Below are 12,970 nucleotides of genomic sequence, written 5' to 3'. Positions count from 1 at the left end.
GTTCTTGCCTGGAGAATCCCAGGTGGGCTGCCGTCTATGGGGTCGCACAGAATCAAACACGACTGAAGTGACTTAGCAGCAGACTCTGGCCATTTAGTTTTAGTTAAGAAGCAATTTTCTTTGTTCTCACCCCACCAGTCTAATCTGCTTTAAAGAGCAGCACTTAATCACTAGAGTCTTTGTCTATAGTCTTACTGGTGAGGGGAGACTCCAAGTGAAAGGAGAAATGTTGAGATATGGGAAGAATGAGTCGATCCTGGTCCAAATCTCTCCTTTATCCACTGTTTGTTTTTTCCCCAAGCAGTCAAGTCTGCACAGGGCAGTGGTTTCTTTCTTCTGTAGGCTAAGTTTTGATACTCTTTCCTATTTAGTTTATAAAGACCCAAAAAAGCAAAATTCCCTGTCACTCCATTTCATGAAAATGGTTAACACAGTTCCATGAGAGAGTAGGTAAGACAATTCCATAAATCCAGGCTGGGTTACTGTCAGATATCCCCAGCCCAAACACCACACTTGTGAGAGGAGATACTGTGTGAAAATTGAGTCATTGTTCTCTATGTAACCTTTTTCTTCTGTGCTCACAGATCACCTTAGAGAAGAATGGCTCCTGGAAATGGCTCTTTTGTGACCGAATTCATTCTGTTGGGATTAACCAACCAGCCAGATCTCCAACTCCCTCTATTCTTCCTGTTCCTAGGAATGTACATGGTCACTGTGCTGGGAAATTTGGGATTGATAACACTAATTGCACTGAATTCACACCTACACACCCCCATGTACTTTTTCCTCTTTAACTTGTCCTTCATAGACCTCTGTTATTCTTCTGTATTTACACCCAAAATGCTGATTAACTTCATATCAAAAAAGAATATTATTTCTTACGTGGGGTGCATGACCCAGCTCTACTTTTTCAGTTTTTTTATCATTTCTGAAATCTATGTGCTAACATCAATGGCCTATGACCGCTATGTGGCCATCTGTAAGCCACTCTTGTATAATGTTGTTATGTCCCCTAAAGTGTGTTCCAGCCTTATGCTTGGTTCCTACTTGATGGCATTTTCTGGTGCCATGGCTCACACTGGATGCATGCTGAGACTGACCTTCTGTGATGCAAACACCATCACCCATTATTTCTGTGACATCCTCCCTCTGCTCCAGCTTTCCTGCACAAGTACCTATGTCAGTGAGCTGGAAATGTTCATCGTGGTAGGTATCAATATCATTGTGCCCAGTCTCACCATCTTTGTCTCTTATGGTCTCATCCTCACCAACATCCTCCACATCAGCTCCACAGAGGGCAGGTCCAAAGCCTTCAGCACCTGCAGTTCGCACATCATTGCTGTTTCTCTCTTCTTTGGATCAGGGGCATTCATGTATCTCAAACCACCTTCTGCTGTGTCTATGGATGAGGGGAAAATCTCTTCTGTCTTTTACACCAATATGGTTCCTATGATGAACCCATTAATCTACAGCTTGAGGAACAAAGATGTTAAACTTGCTCTGAGAAAAACCCTGAGTATGAGACAGTTTTAATTAGAACTGTCTGTGTGCATGTGTTACAGGACAGTGATATTGAGTGTTTAATTTTAATGACAATCTTCTTATCATATTTTTATTATCTTTTTTACCTAGTATCTTAAATAAATGAGTCCTATTTATATAATTTATTTCCATTTTTATATATATTTTTTTCACTGTTTTCAAGATACATGTCATCTCTTTTTCTTGCATAGTAATAACATTAAATAGTGAATATATTATCTCTTTTCATTATAATTTTGAAATTATTTTTCCACTGGGAAAAGATGAGTGGTCTCCAAATAGTGAATTACATAGCACTAGACTGAAAACATATCACTAGGGTTGTTTTTATCTATCAACTTGCAATAAGAAGGATAAATGAGGATAAATGCTCTGTTTCTACTCTTATCTTCCCATATTTGACTTGGCAATAATATATCTTCTTTAAATACCAGAGACTGGCGGTTCTAAGAGTATCAAGGACAATCCATTTCCCATCCATAAGCTTTTGGCGAAGAGTTTTATTTTTCACCTTTGTAAGTAAAATTGACACATAGCCAATCAACAAAATACATGTCTTGCATGGGTGGGAAAGTGAATCCAATACTGGATAATGATTTACTTTAAGTCACACAGCTTTAGAAAGAAAAATTATAAACTAAATTCTGATCATTCAGACTTCGGAAGTATTATTCTTTAGTATGTTCTATACACTCTTGATTATGTTATTCTTTTTCAATGAACATGAAATATAAGAAAACATTCCTGATTTAAAGTTGACTCTTCTCTGTCTCAAAATGACATATGAATTTTTCTTAAACTGGGTAATCCTTTCTTTTCCTTTTAGCAAAACAGCTTGATTGTCTTTTGCTGTTGTTGTTATCAGAAAGAGAAAGTTTTTGGGAATCATATAGAGATGGTTTGCTCAAAAAGGGAAATTACTATTTCTGCAAAACTAAAAACCTGAATTTGGAATGCTTTTAAGTGTTTGTACTTCAGAGAACAGGGCATGAGCATTAAGGATGCTCAGATCAGATCAGATCAGTCGCTCAGTCATCTCTGACTCTCTGAGACCCCATGAATCGCGGCACGCCAGGCCTCCCTGTCCATCACCAACTCCCGGAGTTCACTCACACTCACGTCCATCGAGTCAGTGATGCCATCCAGCCATCTCATCCTCTGTCGTCCCCTTCTCCTCCTGCCCCCAATCCCTCCCAGCATCAGAGTCTTTTCCAATGAGTCAACTCTTCGCATGAGGTGGCCAAAGTACTGGAGTTTCAGCTTTAGCATCATTCCTTCCAAAGAAATCCCAGGGCTGATCTCCTTCAGAATGGACTGGCTGGATCTCCTTGCAGTCCAAGGGACTCTCAAGAGTCTTCTCGAACACCACAGTTCAAAAGCATCAATTATTCGGTGCTCAGCTTTCTTCAAATTCAACTCTCACATCCATACATGACCACAGGAAAAACCATAGCCTTAACTAGGTGGAACTTTGTTGGCAAAGTAATGTCTCTGCTGTTGAATATGCTATCTAGGTTGGTCATAACTTTCCTTCCAAGGAGTAAGCGTCTTTTAATTTCATGGCTGCAGTCACCATCTGTAGTGATTTTGGAGACCAGAAAAATAAAATATGACACTGTTTCCACTGTTTCCCCACCTACTTCCCATGAAGTGATGGGACCGGATGCCATGATCTTCATTTTCAGAATGTTGAGCTTTAAGCCAACTTTTTCACTCTCCTCTTTCACTTTCATCAAAAGGCTTTTCAGTTCCTCTTCACTTTCTGCCATAAGAGTGGTGTCATCTGAATATCTGAGGTTATTGATATTTCTCCTGCCAATCTTGATTCCAGCTTGTGTTTCTTCCAGTCCAGGGTTTCTCATGATGTACTCTGCATATAAGTTAAATAAACAGGGTGACAATATACAGCCTTGATGTACTCCTTTACCTATTTGGAACCAGTCTGTTGTTCCATGTCCAGTTCTAACTGTCGCTTCCTGACCTGCATACAAATTTCTCAAGAGGTAGTTCAGGTGGTCTGGTATTCCCATCTCTTTCAGAATTTTCCACAGTTTACTGTGATCCACACAGTCAAAGGCTTTGGCATAGTCAATAAAGCAGAAATAGATGTTTTTCTGGAACTCTCTTGCATTTTCCATGATCAGGCAGATGTTAGCAATTTGATCTCTGGTTCCTCTGCCTTTTCTAAAACTAGCTTGAACATCCGGAAGTTCACGGTTCACATATTGCTGAAGCTTGGCTTGGAGAATTTTGAGCATTACTTTATTAGCGTGTGAGATGAGTGCAATTGTGCAGTAGTTTGAGCATTCTTTGGCATTGCCTTTCTTTGGGATTGGAATGCAAACTGACCTTTTCCAGTCCTGTGGCCATTGCTGAGTTGTCCAAATTTGCTGGCATATTGAATGCAGCACTTTCACAGCATCATCTTTCAGGATTTGGAACAGCTCAACTGGAATTCCATCACCTCCACTAGCTTTGTTCGTAGTGATGCTTTCTAAGGTCCGCTTGACTTCACATTCCAGGATGTCTGGCTCTAGGTCAGTGATAACACCATCATGATTATCTGGGTCATGAAGATCTTTTTGTACAGTTCTTCCGTGTATTCTTGCCATCTCTTCTTAATATCTTCTGCTTTTGTTAGGTCCATACCATTTCTGTCCTTTATCGAGCCCATCTTTGCATGAAATGTTCCTTTGGTATCTCTGATTTTCTTGAAGAGATCCCTAGTCTTTCCCATTCTGTTGTTTTCCTCTATTTCTTTGCATTGATCGCTGAAGAAGGCTTTCTTATCTCTTCTTGCTATTCTTTGGAACTCTGCATTCAGATGTTTATATCTTTCCTTTTCTCCTTTGCTTTTCACTTCTCTTCTTTTCACAGCTATTTGTAAGACCTCCCCAGGCAGCCATTTTGCTGTTTTGCATTTCTTTTCCATGGGGATGGTCTTGATCCCTGTCTCCTGTACAATGTCATGAACCTCATTCCATAGTTCATCAGGCACTCTATCCATCAGATCTAGTCCCTTAAATCTATTTCTCACTTCCACTGTATAATCATAAGGGATTAGATTTAGGTCATACCTGAATGGTCTAGTGGTTTTCCCTACTTTCTTCAATTTAAGTCTGAATTTGGCAATAAGGAGTTCATGGTCTGAGCCACAGTCAGCTCCTGGTCTTGTTTTTGCTGACTGTATAGAGCTTCTCCATCTTTGGCTGCAGAGAATATAATCAATCTGATTTCAGTGTTGACCATCTGGTGATGTCCATGTATAGAGTCTTCTCTTGTGTTGTTGGAAGAGGGTGTTTGTTATGACAGTGCATTTTCTTGGCAAAACTCTATTAGTCTTTGCCCTGCTTCATTCCATATTCCAAGGCCAATTTTGCCTATTACTCCAGGTGTTTCTTGACTTCCTACTTTTGCATTCCAGTCCCCTATAATGAAAAGGACATCTTTTTTGGGTGTTCATTCTAAAAGGTCTTGTAGGTCTTCATAGAACTGTTCAACTTCAGCTTCTTCAGCGTTACTGGTTGGGGCATAGACTTGGATTACTGTGATATTGAATGGTTTGCCTTGAAATGAACAGAGATCATTCTGTCATTTTTGAGATTGCATCCAAGTACTGCATTTCAGACTCTTTTGTTGACCATGATGGCCACTCCATTTCTTCTGAGGGATTCCTGCCCGCAGTAGTAGATATAATGGTCATCTGAGTTAAATTCACTCATTCCAGTCCATTTCAGTTGGCTGATTCCTAGAATGTCGACATTCACTCTTGCCATCTCTTGTTTGACCACTTCCAATTTGCCTTGATTCATGGACCTGACATTCCAGGTTCCTATGCAATATTGCTCTTTACAGCATCGGACCTTGCTTCTATCACCAGTCACATCCACAGCTGGGTATTGTTTTTGCTTTGGCTCCATCCCTTCATTCTTTCTGGCGTTATTTCTCCACTGATCTCCAGTAGCATATTGGGTACCTACTGACCTGGGGAGTTTCTCTTTCAGTATCCTATCATTTTGCCTTTTCATACTGTTCATGGGGTTTTCAAGGCAAGGATACTGAAGTGGTTTGCCATTCCCTTCTCCAGTAGACCACATTCTGTCAGATCTCTCCACCATGACCCGCCCGTCTTGGGTTGCCCCACGGGCATGGCTTAGTTTCATTGAGTTAGACAAGGCTGTGGTCCTAGTGTTATTATGTCAGGACTCAAAGAGCATATGGTCAATAAATAAGATGTCCCAGTGTGGGACACAATCGTGAGATTTAGGGACCTGGGTTTCCCTTGTGGTAAAGTATCTTCCTTCAGTGTGGAAGACCTGGGTTTGATCCATGGGTTGGGAAGATCCCCTGGAGAAGGGAACCCACTCCACTATTCTGGCCTGGAGAATTCCATGAACTGTATAGTCCATGGGATTACAAAGAATCCTACAAGGCATCAGTTACAGGAGATAAATCATGAGGAGTAATTGCATCAAGAAAAGAAAAAGTAATTTGCACAGAAAAGTTTTTGATAATGAAAACTTTTATCTATGGACTCACTCCTTGTGCAAGACCCTAGATACTATTGAAATCACAGGATTTCTCTAGAAAAGATGAAAGCTTAAGTTATTTATGATTTAAAATGTTAAAGCAACAGGACTAGATGACTTTTGAACAAGTAGATTATTTCTGGTTTTGCTGGATTCTGTGTGCTACACTCATATGGAGTTTTAGGTACAGAAACATCAAATTGCAGCTGGGAGAATAATGCCAATGTGAAAGAAATATTTGGAGAATAAAGCGAGTTATGACAAGAATGTTGGATTATTTTTTGAAAGTAAAAATGTGCTACTTTAAAAATCCTCAGTATGCTGTATCAGTGACCCTGTAATCATTTTCTAAGATATTTTGAAAAATATTAACTACCAAATGCTCTTCTTAAACTCCAGTCAGTATTTACGTATTTTGAAATTTGGCAAAGCTGACTTTTTACTTTTTTTTTTTTTTGAGATGATCAGCATAACTAAATGTTTTTTGAGATGTTCAGCATAACTAAATCTTTGGCTAATATTTCTAGATGACCACTCTTTTTTCATCTCCTGACTGCAATACGGACATGACTGATTTTTCCTTAACAAGATCTATTTACCTAAAATTGTTGATCTTGGTTAGAATTTTGTTTGTTTAAACTAGTATTTCTCTCTATAAACTTGTTTTTCAAATGGAAGCAAATGCATCTAAACAAATGAACTTAACTGGGCCATTTGGAAACCTACAGAATACTGATGCATGTACTCTATTATGTATTTTATAACAATTTGAGGATCCCCAAGAGTAAATTAAGCCTGATCACTAATCTTTCATTTCATGCGCCTCAAAATTAGAATGAAATCTGTTCATTAATATAAAAGAACAGCTCTTTATAATGAGTAATGTATATCTTTGGTTAATCTGAAAAAAATATAAATAACTTAAAATACAATGTTTCATAATTATAGGTAGTAACCTTGTAAAGGAGGCAACCTTGCTGATTGTTTGGCAACTTAATCATGTTTTAGTTAGCAATCTAACTGTGCATCTCTCTACTTGGACTTCTTTTAAGCGGAGGGGGAATCAAGCCAGAGGATTTTTTTTTTCTCCATTTTATTTTATTTTTTAACTTTACAATATTGTATTGGTTTTGAAATACATCAACATGAATCTGCCACAGGTATACATGTGCTCCCCATCCTGAACCCTTCTCCCTCCTCCCTCCCTGTACCATCCCTCTGGGTCGTCCCAGTGCACCAGCCCCAAGCATCCAGTATCGTGCATCAAACCTGGACTGGTGACTCGTTTCGTATATGATATTATACATGTTATATGTTCAGTTCATTCTCTTTGACTGAACTGACTCTTTGTGACCCAATGTACTACAGCACACCAGGCTTCCCTGTCCTTCACCAACTCCCAGAACTCGCTGAAACTCATGTCCATCAATTCAGTGATGCCATCCAACCATCAGATCCTCTGTCATCCTTCTCCTCCTGCCTTCAGTCTTTCCCAGCATCAGCATCTTTTCTAGTGACTCAGTTCTTCTCATTAGGTGGCCAAAGTATCAGCGCCTAAGCTTCAGCATCAGTCATCCCAATGAATATTCAGGACTGAGTTCTTTTAGGATTGACCGGTTTGATCTCCTTATAGTTCTTCCTTTCCTGAGTTATGTCATTGGCACTGACAGGTTTTGAAGGAAGTTATGGTTCTGCTGAAGGTGTTCCATCTTAGAGTCAACCTCATAAGCCCTGGATTTCTCCTGTGCCCATGAACCAGGACAGAGCTTTTCTAAGTTCATGTGAAATTGGATTCTTTTTCAAGTTGCTGCATCATTAATATACATTTTCTTACCTAATTTAGCTAGACTAATGATTTCAAATATTATACAATATATTGGGAAGATTCTAAATAAGAGCTAGAGAACAAAGAAGATGTTTCAAAGAAGTCTACATTTAAAATTTCACATGGATGATTTTAATTTTCATTCATCAGAAATTCAATTGCTAACAATTTCTTCCATCTCTCCCTTTTAAGGGTTGCCCCACTAAAAACAAATAAGTAAATTACATAATTGTGGTAGCCGCACAAGTCATTATTTTGTTTGTGGAGGCCCTCTTTTTTTGGAGCATTTTGAAAGCATATTTTTGAGCATTTGATGCTTTTCTGTCAATAAGAGAGAGAAAACTCTATTATCATAGAATGATATTCTTCTCCCTCAAGATAAACTCATGTAGGTTTGTTTTATACACAAAAACATATGTATTTCTAAAATGTGTTTTAGACATTTCTAAAATGTGTCCAAGACAATTGAGTGGTCTTTGAAAAGTAAACATTCTCCTTTCTTTTTTATGTTTTTTGAGAAGGTTAAATTTTTGTAGCATATTTAAAGAGTGCAAGATACTTCAGTCAATCAGAACGGTACTTTCATGGCTTCTCATCAAAGTTAACTCTGATTCACTTTCTTCTTTAGTTTTAACCAAGCCTTAATCATAGTTCTAAGAAATTATTCTTTACTACATAGCTTCAATTTTCAAGTGGGTAATGGAGAACCACTGAAAGTTCTTGAACCAAGGAGGGACAGAGCTATGCTTTCAGACCTTATTCTAGCAGCATTCAGTTCAGTTCAGTTCAGTCACTCAGTTGTGTCCGATTCTTTGTGACCACATGAACTGCAGCATGCCAGGCCTCCCTGTCCATCACCAACTCCCGGAGTTCACTCAAATCCACATCCATCGAGTCGGTGATGCCACCCAGCCATCTCATCCTCTGTCGTCCCCTTCTCCTCCTGACCCCAATCCCTCCCAGTATCAGAGTCTTTTCCAATAAATCAACTCTTTGCATGAGGTGGCAAAGTATTGGAGTTTCAGCTTTAGCATCATTCCTTCCAAAGAACACCCGGGGCTGATCTCCTTTAGAATGGACTGGTTGGATCTCCTTGCAGCATTGTTCATGAACAAATGAGTGAATATATGAGAAAATGCTAAAATAAGAGTTATGTGCCTCTATAGTTCAACATTACACTAGTTCAGTTTAATCATAAAGCCAGAAGTTGTGTGGTGGCTGGGGACAGGTAGGTGCAGGTCTTTGTGGTTGTAAACATTGTGGTTAAGCATAAGAGAAGTTTTGAATGTATTCTGAAAGCTCTTAGATAAAAATAAGATGAGTTTCAGAAGTATTGATTGAGTTCTTTCTGTGTACTAAGCTTTGTTCTTAGTTTCAGGATCCAAATAGTTAACAGGGTAGAATAAATGTTTGACTTAATAAAATATACAGTTTATAGAAAAGCATGAATTAAAAGGGGAAAGTTTGATGAATATTATAAAAAAGAATCTACTTAAATTTGTGAAAACATGAGTAGTAACAGCTGATGTTTATTGACACTCATATGCCAATACTGGCCCAACCATTTTACTTATTTTTTTATTCACTTGATTAACACAGCAGGTCAATGAAAGAGATGCTATTTTGACATTCCTTACTTCACGTAGGTGAACCTAGAGATTCAATAACTTGTCCAAAGTGTTATAGTATGTATAAGTGGAAGAAGGAAGGTAGGATTCAGAGGACTCTCTCTAATTCCATAACCCCTACTCTGTTCTATCATGAGAAAAATTGTTAATTTCAGTCACTGAAATGTTAAAGGAAATTAGCCAGTAGAAGAGTCAGGTAGAAATTTCAGGAAGATGTGAAAAGTATAAACTATAGAAGTGACATATTATATAACAAATTATTTCAGAGACATCTCAGATAGAGAACAACTGAAATGAGTCACTGCAACATTTGATGAATTCAGATAAAGAAATAAAGAAACCTGTAAGTAGGTCTCTTGTGGAAATACGCCCATTTAGTAAATGCGAATAAAGAGGGAATGAGACAATGTAACAGCTTCCCCTTCAGAGGTGTAGATAATGAGGAGATGTGAATTCACTTTGGATCTAACTGAGGGATGTACAGTCCCTAGAATAAAGCAAAAATGAGTAAAAGAGTGAGTCTGTAAGGAAATAAAGACAGATCATGAACCAGGATCCAAAATTTCCTTATTCCATATTAAACATATAATCTACATTCTGGGGAAGAGACCAGGCAAGCTTCTAACCTGTTTTTCACAAAGTGCATTACATCCTTAAACTCACATTAAATATTCTGGGTCTAATCAAGTAGCAAGTATTATAATAAAAGGACTATCTTCTGTTGCTTGCGAACACTGAAAATATCAGAAATTATAGAAGTTCACAAAGATTTCCAGGGCATATGTGAATTAATGTCTACTTTCTCTCCCCTAAAATCAAAGGGATCAAGCCTGGAAAACATGAAATGACATTTGCAGAACCAACATGGTAAATACACAGGGTAAGGAGAAAGTCCTGAAGTTTTAAGATCAAAGTTGGGTGAGTTTCTGAATTTAATTTATAATACTTTTTCCTCATTTTGTGATCAAAGTCCAGGGACCTATCATATGTCCATTCTTTCTCATTTTGTGAAGCTGAGACTCAAGTAAAACTACTGGAAGCATTTGTTGGAGAGGAATCAGCGAATATTAGAGGGGCTCAAAGACATATCAGTCAGGAAGTTTCCTCTAAGTAGGTGGATCTCTCATTCTTCTTCCTTTATGACTTTTACTCTGTGATAAGGTTGGTAACTTGATTCTCATAGACTTGGGTCCCCTCATCTTGAAGCAGTGTTCTTAGTTCCTGCCACATAAGGTCTAACCTGCATGAGAAGACAGCACCAGATTGCTAGGGTCACTGCCTCCAGTTGGACTGGTGAGGGAAGAGTTGACATGAACAAAGGTTGGGATAGTGTCAGGCATTCACAGTGTGTATACTCTTTCATAGGAGGAGAAACTGTGGAAGAGCTGAGTTGTTCTCTAATGGAACCCTTTCGCCTGTGTCCACAGATTCCTTTAGAGAAGAATGGCTCTTGGAAATAGGTCTTTCCTGACTCAGTTCATTTTGATGGGAATAACAGACCAACCAGATCTCCAGCTCCCCATTTTCTTTTTCTTTTTTTTAATTTTTATTTTTTTAATTTTATTTTATTTTTAAACTTTACAATATTGTATTAGTTTTGCCAAATATCGAAATGAATCCGCCACAGGTATACCCGCGTTCCCCATCCTGAACCCTCCTCCCTCCTCCCTCCCCTACCCTCCCTCTGGGTCATCCCAGTGCACCAGCCCCAAGCATCCAGTACCGTGCATCAAACCTGGACTGGCAACTCGTTTCATACATGATATTATACATGTTTCAATGCTATTCTCCCAAATCTCCCCCCACCTCTCCCTCTACCACAGAGTCCATAAGACTGATCTATACATTGGTGTCTCTTTTGCTATCTCGTACACAGGGTTATTGTTACCATCTTTCTAAATTCCATATATATGCGTTATTATACTGTATTGGTGTTTTTCTTTCTGGCTTACTTCACTCTGTATAATAGGTTCCAGTTTTATCCATCTCATTAGAACTGATTCAAATGTATTCTTTTTAATGGCTGAGTGATACTCCATTGTGTATATGTACCACTGCTTTCTTATCCATTCATCTGCTGATGGGCATCTAGGTTGCTTCCATGTCCTGGCTATTATAAACAGTGCTGCGATGAACATTGGGGTACACGTGTCTCTTTCCCTTCTGGTTTCCTCAGTGTGTATGCCCAGCAGTGGGATTGCTGGATCATAAGGCAGTTCTATTTCCAGTTTTTTAAGGAATCTCCACACTGTTCTCCATAGTGGCTGTACTAGTTTGCATTCCCACCAACATTTTCTTCCTGTTCTAGGAATGTACATGGTCACTGTGATGGGGAACCTGGGCTTGATAATCTTAATTCAACTGGATTTACATCTACATACTTTTCCCTCTTTAACTTTTCCTTCATAGATCTCTGTTATTCTTCTGTGTTTGCACCAAAAATGCTAAGTAACTTCACTTCGAAGAAGATCATTTCTTACATGGGGCTCATGACTCAGCTCTACTTTTTCTGTTTTCTTGTCATTTCTGAAATATATGTGCTGACATCAATGGCCTATGACCTCTATGTGGCCGTCTGTAAGCCACTTTTGTATAACATTATGTCCCCTAAAGTGTGTTCCAGCCTTGTGCTTTGGTTCCTACTAGATGGCACTTTCTGGGCCATGGCTCACACTGGATACATGCAGAGACTGAACTTCTGTGATGCAAACACTATTAACCATTATTTCTGTGACATCCATCCTCTGCTTCAGCTCTCCTGCACAAGTACTCGGTCAATAAGTTGGTTGTTTTCCCTGTGGTGGGCATCAACATCACTATGCCCAGTCTCACCATCTTCATCTTTATAGTCTTATTTTCTCCAGCATCTTCCACATCAGCTCCACAGAGGGCAGGTCCAAAGCCATCAGCACCTGCAGTTCCCACATCATTGCTGTTTCTCTCTTCTTTGGATCATGTGCATTTGTATATCTTAAACCATCTTCTGCTGCATTTCTGGATGAGCAAAACATCTCTTCTCTCTTTAACACCAATGTGGTTGCTATGATGAACCCTTTAATCTACAGCTTGAGACACAAAGATGTGAAAACTTCTCTGAGAAAAACTATATAATTTTGATTAGAAACCACACCTCTTTTTGCAAATAATCACAGAATAGAGATATTATCTTTTTAATGTTAATGATTTTTATTAGTATTATTATCCTATTTTGTACCATATTGAAATAAATTTTTGACATATCAATTTATTTATACTTATCAAATAGGAGACTTCTCTTCTTGTTTACCATTTACATAATTTCCTTCCAAACATGTTCCCACTTATTAATACTATTTAGAAGAACATTTATTATCTTATTTATCATTCATTATAATCATTTTATTTATTTATTATAATACATTTTCTGCATTAGTCTGAACTTAGCTTTTCCTGTGAAAATAGAAGAC

General features: G+C 38.5%; 1 protein-coding gene and 1 pseudogene across 1 annotated transcript; both read left to right on the top strand.

Moving 5' to 3' along the window:
* Positions 1-600: 600 nt before the first annotated feature.
* Positions 601-1,533, top strand: OR8B1 (olfactory receptor family 8 subfamily B member 1). The gene has a single exon (NM_001390293.1). It carries the CDS (start codon positions 601-603, stop codon positions 1,531-1,533), a length of 933 nt encoding a protein of 310 aa, NP_001377222.1.
* OR8B78P (olfactory receptor family 8 subfamily B member 78, pseudogene) lies at positions 11,835-12,635 on the top strand (annotated as a pseudogene).

This window comes from Bos taurus, chromosome 29 (genome assembly GCF_002263795.3).
Source record: "Bos taurus isolate L1 Dominette 01449 registration number 42190680 breed Hereford chromosome 29, ARS-UCD2.0, whole genome shotgun sequence".
Lineage (NCBI taxonomy): Eukaryota > Metazoa > Chordata > Mammalia > Artiodactyla > Bovidae > Bos > Bos taurus.
This window is presented reverse-complemented; position numbering and strand designations above follow the sequence as displayed.

Bases quoted from the DNA above. Each gene is read 5' to 3' on its own strand.
- OR8B1 (NM_001390293.1), top strand. From the start codon at position 601: ATGGCTCCTGGAAATGGCTCTTTTGTGACCGAATTCATTCTGTTGGGA.